The sequence below is a fragment of the Lepidochelys kempii genome, chromosome 28 (assembly GCF_965140265.1).
Source record: "Lepidochelys kempii isolate rLepKem1 chromosome 28, rLepKem1.hap2, whole genome shotgun sequence".
Taxonomy (NCBI): Eukaryota; Metazoa; Chordata; order Testudines; family Cheloniidae; genus Lepidochelys; species Lepidochelys kempii.
In genome coordinates this window covers 5,270,827-5,288,378 of record NC_133283.1, presented here as the reverse complement: position 1 = coordinate 5,288,378, position 17,552 = coordinate 5,270,827, and the positions used below count along the sequence as shown (strand labels likewise).

General features: G+C 53.7%; 1 protein-coding gene across 5 annotated transcripts in view; it reads left to right on the top strand.

The window, feature by feature from the left end:
* Positions 1–17,552, top strand: part of LOC140904241 (uncharacterized) — a 307,623-nt gene that overhangs the window by 285,481 nt on the left and 4,590 nt on the right. For 2 of the 5 annotated variants that reach the window (XM_073326713.1, XM_073326712.1), the window contains exons 1-3: positions 5,925–6,044; positions 8,239–8,365; positions 17,131–17,244. The exons of 1 other annotated variant lie outside the window; for it this stretch is intronic. In XM_073326713.1, coding sequence (XP_073182814.1) covers positions 8,332–8,365; positions 17,131–17,244 — 148 coding nt within the window. In that variant the 5' untranslated portion in view covers positions 5,925–6,044; positions 8,239–8,331. Of the gene's footprint in view, positions 1–5,924; positions 6,045–8,238; positions 8,366–16,301; positions 16,556–17,130; positions 17,245–17,552 lie in introns of those variants that run through there. 2 more of the 5 variants (XM_073326714.1, XM_073326715.1) reach the window with 2 other exon arrangements.

Genomic DNA, 17,552 nt, shown 5'->3' with positions numbered 1-17,552 from the left:
CCCAAATCTAATATCCTCACCCACATAATATTGGGGTGCACTTATCCTATAGGCTAGCATAGTCATATTAACGCCAACGAGCTCGTTCTGGAAACCTGTTGCTCAAACAAGTTTCTGGTCGTTACGTGCATGTTCTTGTGATGTACCTTGTGGTTACTGTTAAGTCCCAAATGTCTTAGGTAGACATGTTTAGTTCCCCAAAATCCAAAAGGGTAACTATTAGGCCATTTATCTATGCCAAAGGTCACAAGACAAATTTATGCTAATTTACTTAAGCTAATCATACAGGCTGGCAGGATCCGTGCATTACAGCCAAACATCATAGAATAATCCAATACAGAAATATAAGCCAAATATAATAAAACAAAGAGCAAACCAATAAATAAAGGCAGGATATCATAAAGCAACCATCAGGCTATCCCTATGGGCTACACCACTGAAAAGGAAATTAAAGGTGAAGTTATGGGTTAAAGAGTAAGAGACTAATTATGTGATCACCTGAATTATATTGGAAAATTGAATTTGTCTTGGTTTTTGTTTTCTTAGTAGTACAGGAAATGGTGGCTAATGTAATTTACCTCCTTTAGCGTAAGGAATTACGATGTAAAACCCCACCCCAAAGGTTGGAGTGTGGAAATATGTGTGAGAAATAATATATGAGAGAATATTGGCCCAGTATAGATTTTATATTTTGTATTTCAAATGGAATTTATTTAGAGTAGCTTCCAAGTCCGTTTCAATCAAAAGGAAAACGACCCGAGGAGACAAGGTGTATAACCTTTTACCCAGTTAGACCGTAAGGGTCACTGAGGCTACGTCTACACGGGCACTTTCATCGGCCAAACTTTCGTTGCTCAAGGGTGTGAAAAAACACCTGTGTGCTAAAGGCTGCAGGGCCCACATGGCATGGTCTGGGTCCAGGGTCCCGCTGCCCTAGCCAATGTGGTGGGGTCCCAGCTGCCCTGCCACCCGCTGCGGTGGGGTCCAGGGCCCCACAGCTGTCCTGCCTTTCCCTACCCCACGCAGCAGGATCCGGGCCGCCAGGGCTGCTGAACTGCTCTGCCCCGAGCAGTGGGATTCAGGGCCGCCCTGCCCCACGCAGCGGGGTCCGGGGCTGCTCTGCATGGTGGGGTCTGGTGCCACTAGGGCAGCACTGCCTTGCTACGCCACCGGGCCTGAGGCTGCCCTGCCACCCAGCCGGGTCTGCTTCTGGCCCCACTCTGTGGAGGGAACTCAGGGCATAGGGGTCCATGGGGGGGCCGCTGTGGTTCTCAACCAGCGGCCCAGGTAACACACGGTGGGCTACAACGATAAATCGGTTGAGAACCACAAGCGCTACGCCCTTCGGCAAGGTGGTCTTACAATGCAGGCACACTTTGGCGTGCGAACAGCTCCATAGTTCGGTGGACGTAAACTGCCTGAGGTCGACGTCACCTTGCAGCGTAGACAACCCCGTAATCGGTGTCTCTGGGCACAGCTGCCTTTCCCCAATTCTCCTTTCTTCTTCTGGCCCCAGCTCTCAGATCTTTCCTGATTCACAGCGGTCTCCCATCACCCATTCTCTCCGAGCATCTCCCGCCGACACCCCTTTAAGGTGACGTGACGTACGTAGCTCAGGGGTTGGGGTTTTCACACACCTGAAAGCCAGGGGTGAGGAACCTATGGCCCACCGGCTGGATCTGGTCCGTGGCAAGTCTCCGCACTGCGGGCCAGAAGCCCCGAGTTTCGCCCTGCTGCAGGGGGAAGCTAGAGTCAGCTCCAGCTGCCGGAAGTGGCCAGCATGTCCCTGCTGCCCCTAGGAGCAGGGGTGATCAGGGAAGCTCCATGCACTGCCCGTACCCCCAGCGCAGGCTCCGCAGATCCTATTGGCTGGGAACCACGACCAATGGGAGCTGTAGGGGAGGCGCCTGTGAGTGTGGGCAGCATGCACGGCGCAGAGCCCCCTGGCCCCTCCGCCTAGGAGCCGGACATGGCAGCTGCTTGCGGGAGCAGCGCGAAGCCAGGGCAGGGAGGGAGCCTGCCTGAGCCCCACTGCACTGCCGACCTGGAGATGCCTGAGGTAGGCACCACCTGGCCAGAGCCCGCACCCCAAAACCCCTGCCCCAGGTCAGCACACCCTTCCCCCCACACCCTAACTCCCTCCCAGACCCTGCACCCCCACCGACACCCCAACTCCCTTCCCCAGCCCTGAGCAAACTCCCTCCTGGAGACTGCACCTCCCCGCCCACACCCCAAACCCTGCCCCAGCCCCGAGTCTGCTCCTCCACCCCAAACCCCTCATCCCCAGCCCCACCCCGGAGTCCACATCCACATCCCCAGCCACAGCCCTCACCCCCCCCTCCTGCACCCCAACCCCCTGCCCCAGCCTGGAGCACCCTCCTGCACCCGCAACCCAAAAAGGGACAGGGGGCCCTTGTCCCGCGCCATGGCGGAAGCTCTCCGGCTGGCACGTTGCTGCCCACACGGGCGCTATGGGGAAAGGCACTGTCTGAATTGTCACAGTGGGGCACGAACAAGAAGCTCCCGCAACGTCATTAGCCACAACTATGCGGCCACCGTGCTCAGGCCAGAAGGGATGCGGCATCCCCTAGTCTCGGGAAAGCAGGACCCAGATTTCCTTTCAGCAGAGATCACCACCGCAGGGCAGCGGGCCGCACCCGGCAGCTGCGCGGGTTAAGGAGATGGCCTGGCCGTCCATCGTGGGTTCCCCAGGATCCCCACTGCAGCTGGGTCCAGCCTCTCAATGCATGCTGGGGGGACGGAAAGAAGGGGAAGGAAAAGTTAAACATCCCCCCCAAAGAACAGACATCTCCTCCCCTAATCCTGGCCCTTCCAAGTTTGCCTTGACTGCCCTACCCGTCCGAGGATTTGGGGCAGAACAGCACCCAAGGATTCAGCCCCCTTCAATCCCACCCCACGTGGCTGTCCTCCACCAGCCCCCCAACACCACCCCATCAGCCTTCCTCTCTGATTCAATCTTTTCTTCGCCTCCCAGTCTCCCGTGGGGCTCTCCGTCATCTTTGGCCCCTTCTTGGGGGTCTCATGCCCCCTTCCCTGGGTCTGGTAGGGAGCCCAGGCCCACCCTCTCCTCTGGGTTGTAGCCCCCCAGACCCTATAACCAGCAGACAGCGGCTGCTTAGACACCGTTTCCCTGCTCACCGCTCTCTCTGGGGCCACCGCTAATCCTCAAGCCACCAGCACAGACCACCTCCCCCTGCCCTATTTATCCTCTTCCCCCAGATCTATTGCCCCACTGAACCCCTCACGCATCCTGCTTTTATTCCTATGTCTGCCCCCCGGGGGGGGGGGGGAACTGCAAACAGGTCTCCAGTGGGGCGGCAGCTGGGCCTGTGAGGGTCAGGGCTGAGGTGCCCACTCCCCGATGTCCACGATACTGGACCTTCTGGGAAGGTTTGGGGCCCACCCCCTTTCATATGGCCGGGCCGGGCCGGTCCAGATGAGTCCTGCCTTGAGTGCCGGGGACCGGACTCGGCCACCTGCCGAGGTCCCGGCCGGGCCTGCGACTCTAGGACTCGCCCACCGACGACGCGGCCAGTGGTGTGGGGCGGAAAGCCCAAGTCCTTTCCGGGGACAGCAACGTGGGGGGCTGAACGCAGCGCAGGGGGGGCCGCGGGGGGGCTGCAGGCGCGGAGGCCCCGCCTAAGGAGGCGGTGAGGCCGCGGGGTTTGTCCTGGGAGAAGACAGAGACCGGGGGGGGGGGGTCCAGCGCCGGGGATAAAGGGAGCCCCCCCTCCCTTCTGAGAGCCAGCCCCACAGCTGCCCCCCACATCTCCCTTCCAGCCCCACAGAGTGGGAGACAAACCCCCGCGCTGGGGATAAAGGGAGCCCCCCCCTCCCTTCTGAGAGCCAGCCCCACAGCTGCCCCCCACATCTCCCTTCCAGCCCCATAGAGTGGGAGACAAACCCCCGCGCTGGGGATAAAGGCAGCCCCCCCTCCCTTCTGAGAGCCAGCCCCACAGCTGCCCCCCACATCTCCCTTCCAGCCCCACAGAGTGGGAGACAAACCCCCGCGCTGGGGATAAAGGCAGCCCGCCTGCCCCTCCCCTCACCAGCCCCACAGCTGCCCCCCCCCCCCCAGAGCCAGCCCCACAGCTGCCCCCCCCTCCCAGAGCCAGCCCCACAGCTGCCCCCCACATCTCCCTTCCAGCCCCATAGAGTGGGAGACAAACCCCCATGCTGGGGATAAAGGGAGCCCCCCCCTCCCTTCTGAGAGCCAGCCCCACAGCTGCCCCCCACATCTCCCTTCCAGCCCCACAGAGTGGGAGACAAACCCCCGCGCTGGGGATAAAGGGAGCCCGCCTGCCCCTCCCCTCCCCTCACCAGCCCCACAGCTGCCCCCCCCCAGAGCCAGCCCCACAGCTGCCCCCCCCTCCCAGAGCCAGCCCCACAGCTGCCCCCCACATCTCCCTTCCAGCCCCATAGAGTGGGAGACAAACCCCCATGCTGGGGATAAAGGGAGCCCCCCCCCTCCCTTCTGAGAGCCAGCCCCACAGCTGCCCCCCACATCTCCCTTCCAGCCCCACAGAGTGGGAGACAAACCCCCGCGCTGGGGATAAAGGGAGCCCGCCTGCCCCTCCCCTCCCAGAGCCAGCCCCACAGCTGCCCCCCCCCTCCCCTCCCAGAGCCAGCCCCACAGCTGCCCCCCCTCCCCTCCCAGAGCCAGCCCCACAGCTGCCCCCCCCCTCCCCTCACCAGCCCCACAGCTGCCCCCCCATCTCCCTTCCAGCCCCACAGAGTGGGAGACAAACCCCCGCGCTGGGGATAAAGGCAGCCCGCCTGCCCCTCCCCTCGCCAGCCCCACAGCTGCCCCCCCCCCTCCCAGAGCCAGCCCCCCCCAGTGCGGTGCGTCGCGTCACTTCCGGCCTCTGCTTCCCCCCGCTTGACACATCCCCGCCCCCCCCCCAGTCCGGGGCCGCCGGTGGGAGCCGCCCGGTGAGTGAGAGACCCCGGGGGGGGGAGGGGAGAAGCCGGTTTGGGGGGGGGGGGGGAGTGTTAATTGCCCCCCCCCGGTACAAATTCTCTCTCCCCGCCTCACACGTGGCTGTAAAACCCGGGGCGACCCCCCCCCTTCCCGCCGCCCCCCCCGTTCTCCCCCTAACCCTCCCGCGCCCCTTGACCGCCCCCCCCACCCGGGGGTCCCCCCCCCACCCGGCAGCGGTGCGTCCTGGGGCGGGTGGGAAATGGGTCCCCGGAGCCCCTCCCCCAAAGGGGTGGGGGGTTCGGGGGGGGGCCCTGAGACCCGGCTGCCTCGGGGGTGGGGGTGGGGATGGGGGGGGCCCCGGTCTCTGCCAGGGCGGGGCACGTGCCCCCCATGGGGGCGGCCCCGACCCGGGTTCCCCAATCCCCGCGGCTGCCCCCCTCCCCCCCCCGAACTGCCGACACAGCCGCCCCCTGCCCATCCCCCCCCCACTGCTGCCCCCCTTCCCGCTCCCCGGCCCCCTTAAAATCATCCCGCCCCCCCCCCCCCGGGCTCCCTGCGGCCCGCGTGGGGACCCGTCACTTTCCGCTTCTGAGGCGGGCGGCCCCATAAAATCCCTTCAAAGGGTCCCCCCTTCCCCTCTCCCCTCCGTGCATAGCCCCGTAACATCCCCTCCGGCCGGGGTGTTTTCCCCTCAGGGGATCGAAGGCGGCGTTTGGGCCCCCGTGAGACGGACCCAAAATGCCTTAAATGTTTGCCCCACTTTCTCTCTAGGTCTCCGTTACTAACGGAAGATGCCCAGAGATTTTCTCCTGTCTCTCTACGTATAAAATACGAACAGTCTCAGGGTTACCCCTTTTCTCAAATTCGTGAACGTAAAATCTTTGTAAACGCTGCTCCTTTTCCTTGTATTTAGCCATCAAATCTTGATGCGAAATACGCTAAAGGAGGGAAGGCTGCTCAAACTCTGTCCCTCTCTGCTCAGGGTCCGGGGGTCCGGCTCCCTGGGTCAGAGGCCGGGGTCCAGGCTTCGCAGCTGCTGCTTCCCCCAAGGGGGCAGGGGGAGAGAGGTGCTTAATTAAGGCTTCCTCTGTGCCCGGCCAAGGTGAGGACTTTCTCCGGCTGGTACTAGCCCCCGAGGGCAGCCCTAGGCCCTGTTAATACTAAATTCTGAGCCAGAGACTCCACGTAATTGAGAGAGACCCCCAAGGAAAATGCTGGCTGTTGTCAGGGCTTGGCTGTGTGTGTGTTTCCTCTGCGAACTGCACCAGCTCTGGCCAGGTAGCCGGCAACACAAGCCTGGATCGAACTGCCCAGGAAGACCACAGATTTGGGTTGAGTGGCAAAGGCGCTTGGCCAGGTTTATTGTTAACCATGCACAGTCCTAATGCCCGGCAGGCTGTTCGGCGACAATAACACAGGGACGCCCATTACAATGGACTCGGCTCAGACAGTGCTTGGACTTTCCACCCCCTCTGGGACCCCTCTCTTCTACGCTGATACAAGTTATGTATTACCCCTCTGACGTAGTTCGTTACCACCCTGCACCTTGCACTTGGTGGTTAGATCAAAAGAGCTCTGTCCATCACCCTGTCATCCTGCCCTGATCTTTAGGAAAGGTCAGTGTGTCCCTGTATCATCTCTGCGGAGTGTGTTTATACCATAACTTTGTGTCGGGGTGTTCTGGAACTACCCCTCTGGTAGGTGTTTCCGTGACTTCTTAGTGCCTGGAACTGCTTGCATTTGTCCAAGGCCAGCCCTGTTCTTACCAAGTGCATGTACCAAACGGTGAACTTGCAAGCAGGCTTCTGTTTCATAACAGGGCCAGAGTTTTGCTCATAGTCTGACTCTTGGTAACTTTGCTTTACAGGAGCAAAGCCTTCGGCCTTACACCAGGCCTTTCTACCAGGCCTCATATCTCAGACTTTCTCTTTCTGTTACACTGGGGACTGGCAAAAAAGTGATTCTGCTCAGGCAGCCCCTCCCACTAGCAATTGCAGGAGCAAACCCAGCCATGGGAGAGCAATGGGACTTTCCCAGCCCGAGGGGCAGGGAGAGGGGACACAGGAAAGAGAGACTGAAAAGGGAAGTGGGAGAAATGAGTGGGGAGAGAGATTTCCAGATCTCTGATCTGCCCAGTCACACGTACTGCAGCATCCCTGGGCAGAATCACTTTCCTGTGGGCAAGATGAGGATGAGAGAGAGGAAAAGCCAGTTCCTGCTGCTGTATCCCTCCTGCTGGGGTGTGGCTGCCCTGGGGTCAGTGTCAGAGAGAATCCCCCCAAGTGATTCCTTTGGTTCTGCAATTTTCTAGCAGAGACTTTGTTACTGGAGAGGCTTAACAATGCATCTGTGAGCTTAGCCTGGCAGGAGGGGCCCGGTCTACACTGTAATGCAGAGAACAAGCATTTTCCCAGCATGGCAGAATCTAGGCTGCCTGTCTGCAGGGCAAGGGCCTGGGGGAATCGTGATGTGAAATGAACTAAAGCCCGTTCCTAAACTCCACAACGGCCCTTCTCGCCCTGCCAGCCTGCAGAATGACGCCCACGTTTCCCTCTGGCTCATCCCAGCCTCCGTTGGGACAGGGAAGAGAAATGGCTGCAGTGAAGCCAGATCAGCTATGGATTATTGGGAGTTACTTCTGGGTTCCTGCAGGCGGGAGAGGGACAGCAAATACACAGGAGGTGGGAAGGTTTGCACCGACTGGTTTGGAGGTTGGAGCAGGGCAGGAAATTCACAGGGTGGAGAAAGGGAGGAGGACAAGGTCTGGCAAACCTGCCAGGACTAGTTTTAATATGTGGCTTAGATTCTAGGAAGAGACCAGTGAGGTTTGGAGGTGGAAATGCCCTAATTTATGGAACAGGAAACAATCAACTTGGAAAACTGGGCAGACTCCCAGTGCTGGAGCCTGACCCAACTAACCAGCGGCTGCTGTGAGATAGGAAGGGGGCACCCACCAGTCAGATTTCGGGGAGATTCCCCTCCCTCATATCCAGCTCCTCACAAGGAGGAGGGTGTTGGGTTTCCTACCAGGGAGCTCTCCCTGGACCCTGCTAGGGGCTCCATCTCCTGTATCCGTCTCTGGCTAGTAGGTGTGTGATGGATCTGCTGGGAGAGAGGAGGGGCTCTCTCTTCGCCCCTCACCCTGGTGTTTCCTGGATGCTCTGAGTGGTGTGGAGATGGGACTCTGTTGACTGTGAGCCACCCAGAGCTTCCATTTGATCGGCTCCTCTCCTCCACGAATAGTGGGGCTGTGAGTGGGGCAGCAGGTTCTGAGTGTGGGACTCTTGCTCTTTCAGGGGCCGGTGACCTTCGAGGAGGTGGCTGTGTATTTCACCAGGGAAGAGGGGGCTCTGCTGGACCCCGCTCAGAGAGCCCTCTACAGAGACGTCATGCAGGAGACTTATGAGACTGTGACCTCGCTGGGTAAGGGTTCCTGTCCCCTCGGTTCTTAGAAGGGGGAATGAGGAGTTATGGTATATGTCACCCCCACAATGCCACCTCTACTCTGCCCTGTCTCAGCGTCACCCCAACATGTCAGGGACACACAGACTAGCCCACTGCCCTCCCCTGCTACACAACACCCTGGGAACAGAGCACAGGAGAACTACAGCACGGTGTCAGATTTCTCCTGTTTGCTCAGGTAAAACGGGGGGTTGGGTCCCACATAACGAACAGAAGCTTCCAACCCCTGCCCCTCTCTCAAACACCGAGCCTGCTCCACCCAGACCAGCTCCGACTTGCAAAGTGATCCCACTCCCTTACCCTCACCATGAGGTTTCCTTCTGAGTCGTTGCCTTCACTTGCCCCTCACTAAGCCCTGGAGACCACTAGCGTGTATCCCACCAGGGTGCTGGCAATCCTCAGGGCAGGAACTCCCCCTTGTGCACCTTCACTGACACAACCTACAACACTGAGCACTGAAATGGGGCAGGCTCGGTCCCTCAGGGGTCACACGCACCTCTCTGCATACTAGTCACAGCTCTGCCAAGCTGCTCCAAGTACTCCCTCCACCGTCCGATTACGGCTACACCTGACCCAGTGCACACAGCCGGAGGGGATGTGGATAAATGCTGGGATTCCCGTCTGGAGAACACCACACAAACAACGGCATGTTCTTAGTCCTTCCTCACATCTATTCTAGAGTCATAGATTTTTATTTTTTTTGTTAAGGCCAAAAGGGATGATTAGGCTTTGTAGTCTGATTTCCTGTGTAACTCCATCCAGTTACTGCTGCACTGAGCTGAATATGTTGTGTTTGACCAAATCATCTTCCGGAAAGGCAGCCAGTTTGACACGAAGACTGCAACAGAGGGAGAATTCTCCAGGTCCTGTGGTCGTTTGTTAACCTTTGCAGCACCCTGGCAGAACCATTCGCAGAGGCTCTTACCAGCTGCAGGGTTTCAGTTGGGAGCAGAGTTAAGGTTGCATTGCAGGGGGGCAGCACTGGGCAACCGTAGCTCTGCAGTAAAGTAGTTTCTGGGCATTTAGTTTGCTACATTTTTTTAGTGGACATTTTGCCACTAGAACTGTGTCTTTTGCCAACATAGCTATGTTGGTTCAGGGGGAGAGGGGCCCCTATAGAGCAGAGCTATCCTGGCAAAACTGTAAAGAGCAGACCATGTCAGAGCCTGCATGTGGATTTTACAGCACTTGAAAATATTCTCAACGGGGAAGCAAAACACACTTTACTGGACTTTGTACAATTTGTCCTCATCTTTCCTGAAATATGGCACCCAGAACTAGACATAATACTCCAGTTCAGGCCTAATCAGTGCAGGGTAGAGCAGAAGAGCTAATACGTTCCAGAATTATGTTTGCTTTTTTTGCAACACTGTTCAATCATGTTTAGTTCGTGATCCACTATGAACCCCAGATCTTTTTCTGCAGTGCTCCTTCCTAGGCAGTCCTTTCCCATTTTTATGTGTGCAGTTGATTTTTCCTTCCTAAGAGAAGTACTTTGCATTTGACCGTATTGAATTTCATCCTATTTATTTAATACCATTTTTCCAGTTTGTCCAGGTCATTTTGAATTTTAATCCTATTCTCCAAAGCACTTGCAACCCCTCCCAGCGTGGTATTGTCCACAAACTTTAGAAGTGTACTCTCTATGCCATTATCTTTTAGAAGTGTACTCTCTATGCCATTATCTAAATCACTGATGAAGATACTGTACAGAACTGGACCTTTGGGATCCCACTCAATATGCCCTTCCAGCTTGACTGTGAACCACTAATAATTACTCTCTGGGAACAGTTTTCCAACCAGTTTCACACCCATTTTACAGTAGCTCCCTCTAGGTTGAAATTTCCCTAGTTTGTTTATGAGAAGGTCATGGGAGACAGTATCAAAAGTCTTACCAATGTCAAGATATACCACATTTATTGCTTACCCCCTATTCACAAAGCTTGTTACCCTGTCAAAGAAAGCTATCAGGTTGGTTTGACACGGTTTGTTCTTGACAAATCCATGCTGACTGTTACCTATCACCTTATTATCTTCTAGGGGTTTGCGTATTGCTTGCTTAATTATTTCCTCCATTATCTTTCTTGCGACAAATCATACTGTTGGTTTGTTTCCATGGTGGAAGCTGCAGGGTGTACCCCGTACATCCAAATGTACCCCCAACATGCCATTATCTAAACTCTCAGGATCCTGTTTGTTTTGTGTGTAAATTTTCTAATTTCACAATCTCTTCATTAGCATTTGGCTCAGCATACAAACTGTAACACCTCCCCCATCTGTCTCCTGTCTTAATCTTAGTCCCTTTAAGGGTTCTGTGTCTGTAGAATTTCCAGCACAGTGGGATCTGGTCAATGGCTGGGGATATGAGCATTACAGTAATAAAAATAATAAATAACTGTAATTCAGAGGGTCCAGGCAGTGGGAGGGAGGCTGTTGGCGAGCAGGGGAGTGTCCAGGTGGTGGTAGGCTGGTGGGGGGTAGGTTTGGGGTGAAGAGTTCCTGTGAGCTGGGACGTCTGGGGCAGGGGAAAGGAGATGTATCATGGGGTAGGTTCTGTAGGGAGTTGCGATGCAATGGAGGGCTGGAAGAAATGGGAAGGAGTTGGATCAGGATGTCAAGGAGTTGGGGGGGGGGTGCGAGTAAAGGGGAGGTGGGGGCTGGGTAGTGTTTGCTCCAGGAAATGGGGGAACTAGCAATGGGAGGGAGGGAACAGGAGCTCTTGGGAGTCGGAAGCAAAGATGACTTGGGGCAGAGGGAAGGTGAGACGGGAAGTGGCTGGGCCGTGGGAAATTTGGGGGATGCTCTAGTGAGGAAGGCTGCAGGCAATGGGAGGGGAGGAGAGAACACAAGGAGCGGGTGCTCCTGGGGCCGAAGAAGGTGGAGAGGGGTGAGAGCAGTGAGTGGAAGGGGAGTGGGTGTTGTAATGAGTGAGAGGACTAGGTGCACCCTGTCCCCTTCCTGGTGTCTCTCAGTGCCCCCCCTCCACCCACAGGTGTCAGGCTTCCTGCCTTTTCCTCTCCGAGACAGGAATTCTGCAACTATCCTGCTCCTAGAATAGACCGGGGCTACAATGTCCTATATATCCACTGTGCTTACCCAGCAGGCCTGGCACAAATGTGCACTTCCTTGGTTATGTCTGTGACCCTCACAGCATCCCGGGGCAAGTGGCTCTGTGGTATCTGATAACAAGTTTCAGCTGGCCTGACCCATTCAGTGTACCCCAACTCACTAATGTCTTCACCTGTATTAAAAAGGTGTCACGTAAGATATCAACAGAAAGCTACGGACATAATGTTCGTTAATATTATTGCATGGTGTATGTATGGAGGAGAAATGCAAGATTACAGATAGGTGGGAAATGATGTTCTTAAAGCATGTCTGTCAGCCAGGGTTGAAGTTCCCCCACTCTAGACAAAGGCAGGTGGTTCTGCCACCTTGAAGGCACTTTCAGGGTACATTAAGAGACAATGGGAATGCAATTTACATAACCAGTAAACAAACCCATCACACTAACAAGGGGCAGAGAGAACCACTGAGCATCATGGCAGGGGAGGACCAAATTCTATTTTAGCAAACACCAGCAGGGGAAGAAACCACCATGGAACTTCATTTAAGAAGACAAAGGAACCAAGCCCTTTGCACTTTGGGGGAAATATTGAGCAAAGGGGTGCTCTGCCCTCTTGCTGGAAAATAGTGTGGTCAGAATCTTACCTTGCAGCAGGACTATAGTTTTATTAGGTCATTGTTCACTTCCACTTCCTGGTAACCGTTTCTAACTCTGTTGTTTATACCTGAACTCACTTTAAATGCTTGTGTTAGATTAAATGTTTAGTAAATTAATCCAGTGCTGTCTTTGAATACAAGTGATGGTTATCTCCAATTAAAGTGATAAGCTGGGCCATTTGTCTCTTCTGAAGAACAACCAATCCTTATTCCTCTGAACAGTCCTGGAGAAAGTAGCCATTGCAGAGCACATGGTTTTGGGAAAATTCAGGAGTGGGGATGTTGCGTTCTCTTGTCAGTTGTGTCCAAGGCCGTGGAAGCCAGAATGTGTCAGGGGTGCCGCAAGCAAGCTGCTGGAGTCAGAGAAGCTAGTCCAGGGTCACTTATCACACAGACACTCAGTGTGTCCTTGAATGCTGGCTGGGAACATCCAGACAAGAGAGCTCCAGCAACAGAACAGTGAAACTCACCCAGGATTACAGATGACACAACTCCGCACTGCTCCGGATTGCCCCCCAGAGTGTGAAAATGGCCTAGGTTGGTAGTGAAACATCTTGAGACGTGGAGAGTCTTGCCCCCCCATCACCATGTGCAATAGCCACAATCTCTCTTCTCTGCAGGCTCCTTGGATCTTGGGCTCCATCATTCCTGGAGTCACCTGGCCTGATTCTTATTTTTCACATTCTGCTTTTCCCAGAAGGAAATGGTAAACCCCAGAAACTGCTAAAGTAGAAAGCAATGTGTATCTGTGTGTGCGTGCGCACGAGGGGATGAGAATAACTCCTACACAGCACCAAAAGGCAACACGCCCTCAGAGCCAAACGGGGCGGGAGGGAGAAGTGATGCCTGTAACAGAAGAGCCTGTCCCAGTTGTCAGCTGACAGCGTTCTGCAGCTGAGCAGAGGGCACAGCCCACTCTAGAGAGCATAAGGAAGTGTGTGCTGGAGGGGGCCCCTGGAAGGGAAAAGGGAGAGATGCTTTAAGAAGATGAGAAGGGAGACTCCTGTGGGGAAGAAGAAAAGCCCTGGGCAGTCTTATAAGCAGTTGATTGTACCCGTCCAGCAGCAGGGGGGCGTTTAATGTTGTTAGCACATAACTGTCCTTTTGCTAGTCACTCAGGGGTGAATGCCCAGGATAGAGGGGGTAACTCAGCCTCTGTCCACCCCGGTAGGTAGCCTATAACTCAGGCTGAGAGAGTGAACCGTGTGGCTGACCTTCGGAGGAGAGCAGTCACCCAGCCAGCTCCTCGGGGCACACAGGGTGGTGACAGACAGGCTCCCACTCCAGCCCCTAGTGTACATGTCCTGTTATACTGAATTCAGGCACCTGTGATCCCCCGTGAGAATGGGAAGGTTTAGAAAGTAATCTGGCCTTGGGGGAGGTCAATGATATCCCCATTCTTGGGAACGTTTTTTTTCTATGTGGCTACGGCTGTTAATAGGGCACGTTAGCTAAAGGCACAAGAATCTTAGATCCTCCTGTTAACACGAGTTCTGCCATTCGACCAGGTAACCTGTCAGTCTCTAGGACCACCCTTTGTTTAACCAGAGAAATCTGTGCACCATCCTATTTCCATCCCATGGATGCCTGCCCGTTGATTTTGACAACGTTAATATGCTCCATATCTGTCTCTGCAGAGCCAGTTCTCCCAAAATGTGTCAGGTAGACTCCAGACACCTGTGGGGCTTTTGAGCTAATGCTAGCTGCATTAACATGGATCGGTTGGGGCTTGGTTTCTTTCAGCAGGGTACTGATAGACTGATAACACCTTCTTGGGCTCTCTTCCTTCACAGGGGGTCTGTGATGGAGATTACCAGGAGAGGAATGATTTGGGGTGGGGGGAATGCCTCAGCTCCCAAATATCATTTTTCCTAGGGGTAAAATGAGATTCCCCCCCCTTATATTTCCTCTCCTCAGCTTCTGTGGCTTCTTGCTTAAAATAACAAGCTGTGCGTAGATCTTGCTCACTGCGCCACGGTGACATTACCCAGGGTACAATCTGGACTGTTGAACAGCCGTGTCCCCTCAGTTCCCCAATGTGGGGTGCCTTTTGCACTCCTGGGTAGTTAACCCACAGTCTCCAGCCTGTAACTCGCTCCTACCTGCAGAGTATTGAGTGCTACTAGTCCGGGGGGGGAGAGGTCTCACGACATAGATTTTGGTGGCCTTGGAGTGCGGCCACGAACTCTTGCTGGCTGCTGCGCTGACCATTTTCCCTAAAATACTTAATTAGCTTTAGGAAAAACAAAAATAGGCACCTATGCATGTCCAAAGCATTGTAATTTATGTAGGGGGTTTTTGCAGACTCGATAATAAAATAATGTACAGTTGTCTCGATTCTTTATTGTACCTTAACAGCAGAGAGGTGCTTAACAAATAAGGTGCTTTGCATGTTCTTGTCTTTTGTTCTCGTTTCTTTTGTATTTGTGGTGGTGGTTTTTTTTTCTTTCTAGACTTGCTAGCTACTAAGTCTGCTATGAAAAGTGATATTAAAATAGAAATATCACTTTTCACAGCAGACTTACTCAGCCCTGGCGAGCTGGGTCGATGGGGGTGAGATTGGGGCTGGCACTCACTGTCGTGTGGCCAGGGCCCAAAGCCCTGTGGCCGGGACCCAGGGCTGGTGCCTGAAGTCCTGCAGCAGGGGACCAGAGCCCTTTGTGGGCGCCAGGGGCAATGGGGAGGGGGACTTGAGCCCAGGCTGGCACCCACTACCATGTGGCCAGGACCAGAGCCCAAAGCCCCACAGCTGGATCCCAGGGCTGGAGCCTGCCGCTGCCCAGCTGAAGCTAGGGACCAGACCCTGAAGAGGTAGCAGGGGCCAGGGGAGATGTGGGGTGTTGAGCCCGGAACCGGCACCCCCCACATGCCGGGGCCGTAGCCCCATGGCTGCATCTTGGTGTCCCACAGCTGGAGTGCCTGGGATGAGGCCCGCTGCTGTGTGGCTTGAGCCTGAATCCCCACGACCAGAGTCTGCCACCTCAGGGCTGAAGCCCAAGCCCCACCATGCCCAGAAACAGGGACAGGGCCCAATCCCTGCTGCCAGCCCTGAGGGATAGGCTGCTGCTTTACCTCCCCCAATCACCACCCAGGATGCTGTGGCGGTAACAAAAACCCCTGGTGACCACATTTGAGAAACACTATATTAGTCAGCCACTCAGAAATTATTCCAGGGGACAATACTAGCAAATTCACTCGTCTGAGACTTTTCCCCGGAAATGTGCTTCTTGCAGTATCCAACACACTATGGATACTCCTATAAAGTCTGTCATTTTGTCAATGGAAAATGACATACACAAGCCTTATTATCCCAAATGGAGTTTCCCGTACACTTTAATCCAAACACACTGGTTAGTTAAAACAAGTTTATTAACTACCGAAAGAAAAGATTTTAAGTGACGACGGGTAATGAGGCATAAAAATCAGAATTGTTTACAAAAGAAATGCAAGATAAAACACAAGCTAACGTCTAAGTTAACAAACTAAAACGGATTCAAAGCAAATGTTTCTTTCCCCATATGCTGAGACAGGCTGGTGGCCCTTTCCGCCAGGGCTCCCTTCACCCTTTCCTGCTGCCCAAGTTCAGTTCTTCAGGAGTTGTTGATGTCATAAGCCCAGAGAAAAGAGAGAGAGAGAGTCTCAAGCGATTTTCTTACCTCCTTTAATCATTCCATCCTTTGTACTGGAAACATCTTCAATTTTGAATCATGGTGACAGGCTGTCAGTTGCGGATGTGAGCTTCAAACCATCCCTGTGATGGAATGTAAATATCTTCAAAAAGAAAAGGAGGACTTGTGGCACCTTAGAGACTAACAAATTTATTTGAGCATAAGTTTTCGTGAGCTACAGCTCACTTCATTGGATGCATGCAGTGGAAAATACACAGTGGGAAGATTTATGTACACAGAGAACATGAAACAATGGGTGTTACCATACACACTGTAACCAGAGTGATCAGGTGAGGTGATCTATTACCAGCAGGAGAGCAGGGGGAAAAAAACCTTTTGTAGTGATAATCAAGGTGGGCCATTTTCAGCAGTTGACAAGAATGTGTGAGGAACTGGGGGGGGGGGGAAGGGGATAAACATGGGGAAATAGTTTTACTTTGTGTACTGACCCATCCACTCCCAGTCTTTATTCAAGCCTAAGTTAATTGTATCCAGTTTGCAAATTAATTCCAATTCAGCAGTGTCTTGTTGGAGTCTGTTTTTGAAGTTTTTTTGTTGAAGAATTGCCACTTTTAGGTCTGTAATCGAGTGACCAGAGAGATTGAAGTGTTCTCCGACTGGTTTTTGAATGTTATAATTCTTGATGTCTGATTTGTGTCCATTTATTCTTTTACATAGAGACTGTCCAGTTAGACCAATGTACATGGGAGAGGGGCATTGCTGGCACATGATGGCATATATCACATTGGTAGATGTGCAGGTGAATGAGCCTCTGATAGTGTATGTGGTTAGTGTTTTTGTTGTGTGGTGTGTGGTTGCTGGTGAGTATTTGCTTCAGGTTTGGGGGCTGTCTGTAAGCAAGGACTGGCCTGTCCCCCTGCCGGAGAGTGGCTATTTGACCAGGTGATAGCCTTGCTGTCTCTGAGGAACCGGTCTCTGGGTGTTCCACAAAACTGTAATATTTTCAGTAACATCATACAGTAAAATCTCATAACTTTACAAACAGTGTTACTTCACATATTTTAACAGGGTGATCATGTTCAGTGGATTATGAGTTTTCAAATGATACCTCACAATGCATACTTTGTACAAAATACATAATTTTGTAGGAGTGAACATAGGGGTACAGACTGTCACACAGTGTCTGTCTGCGTGTGTTCCCAGCAGATATGCAGGTAGTTCAATCCCTCATAAGCAGGGTGTTCTGCACCTTTGAGAACTTGCGGAGCTGGCCCTGGGATTTCACTGGTTTACTAAGGATTGGAGTTAGACTATTCTTTATGACAAAGTCTTATGAATTCACCTGATCTCCTTTGTTTTCTTTCATCTGAGCAGGGTTTCTAGTTTCCAAACCTGATGTGATCTCCCAGCTGGAAGAAAGGGAAGAGCCATGGGTCCCAGACCTCCAGGGTTCAGAGAAAAGGGAGATCCTGAGAGATCCCTGCACAGGTGAGGAAACATTAAACCTACTCAGAATCTGTAAGTGCCTGAAGTTGACCTCTGGTGTACCCTACAAAGACTTTGGGAGCTCTCTGAGTTCAGGATTGTCCCCAGCAAGCGTCATATCCCCAGGGAAGATATAGCTCATGGCTTCCTACAGATTCTAACTGACACCTGTCAGTAGCTTCTTCTCTTCCCACTGAGAATTTAGATGGGATGTGAAGGCAGAATTGATTCCCTTTGCGGGAATTCAGTTCCTGGTTTTTATTTGACATCTTTCCAGCACTTATTTTGGTTTGGTCTTCCCTTTTCCATCC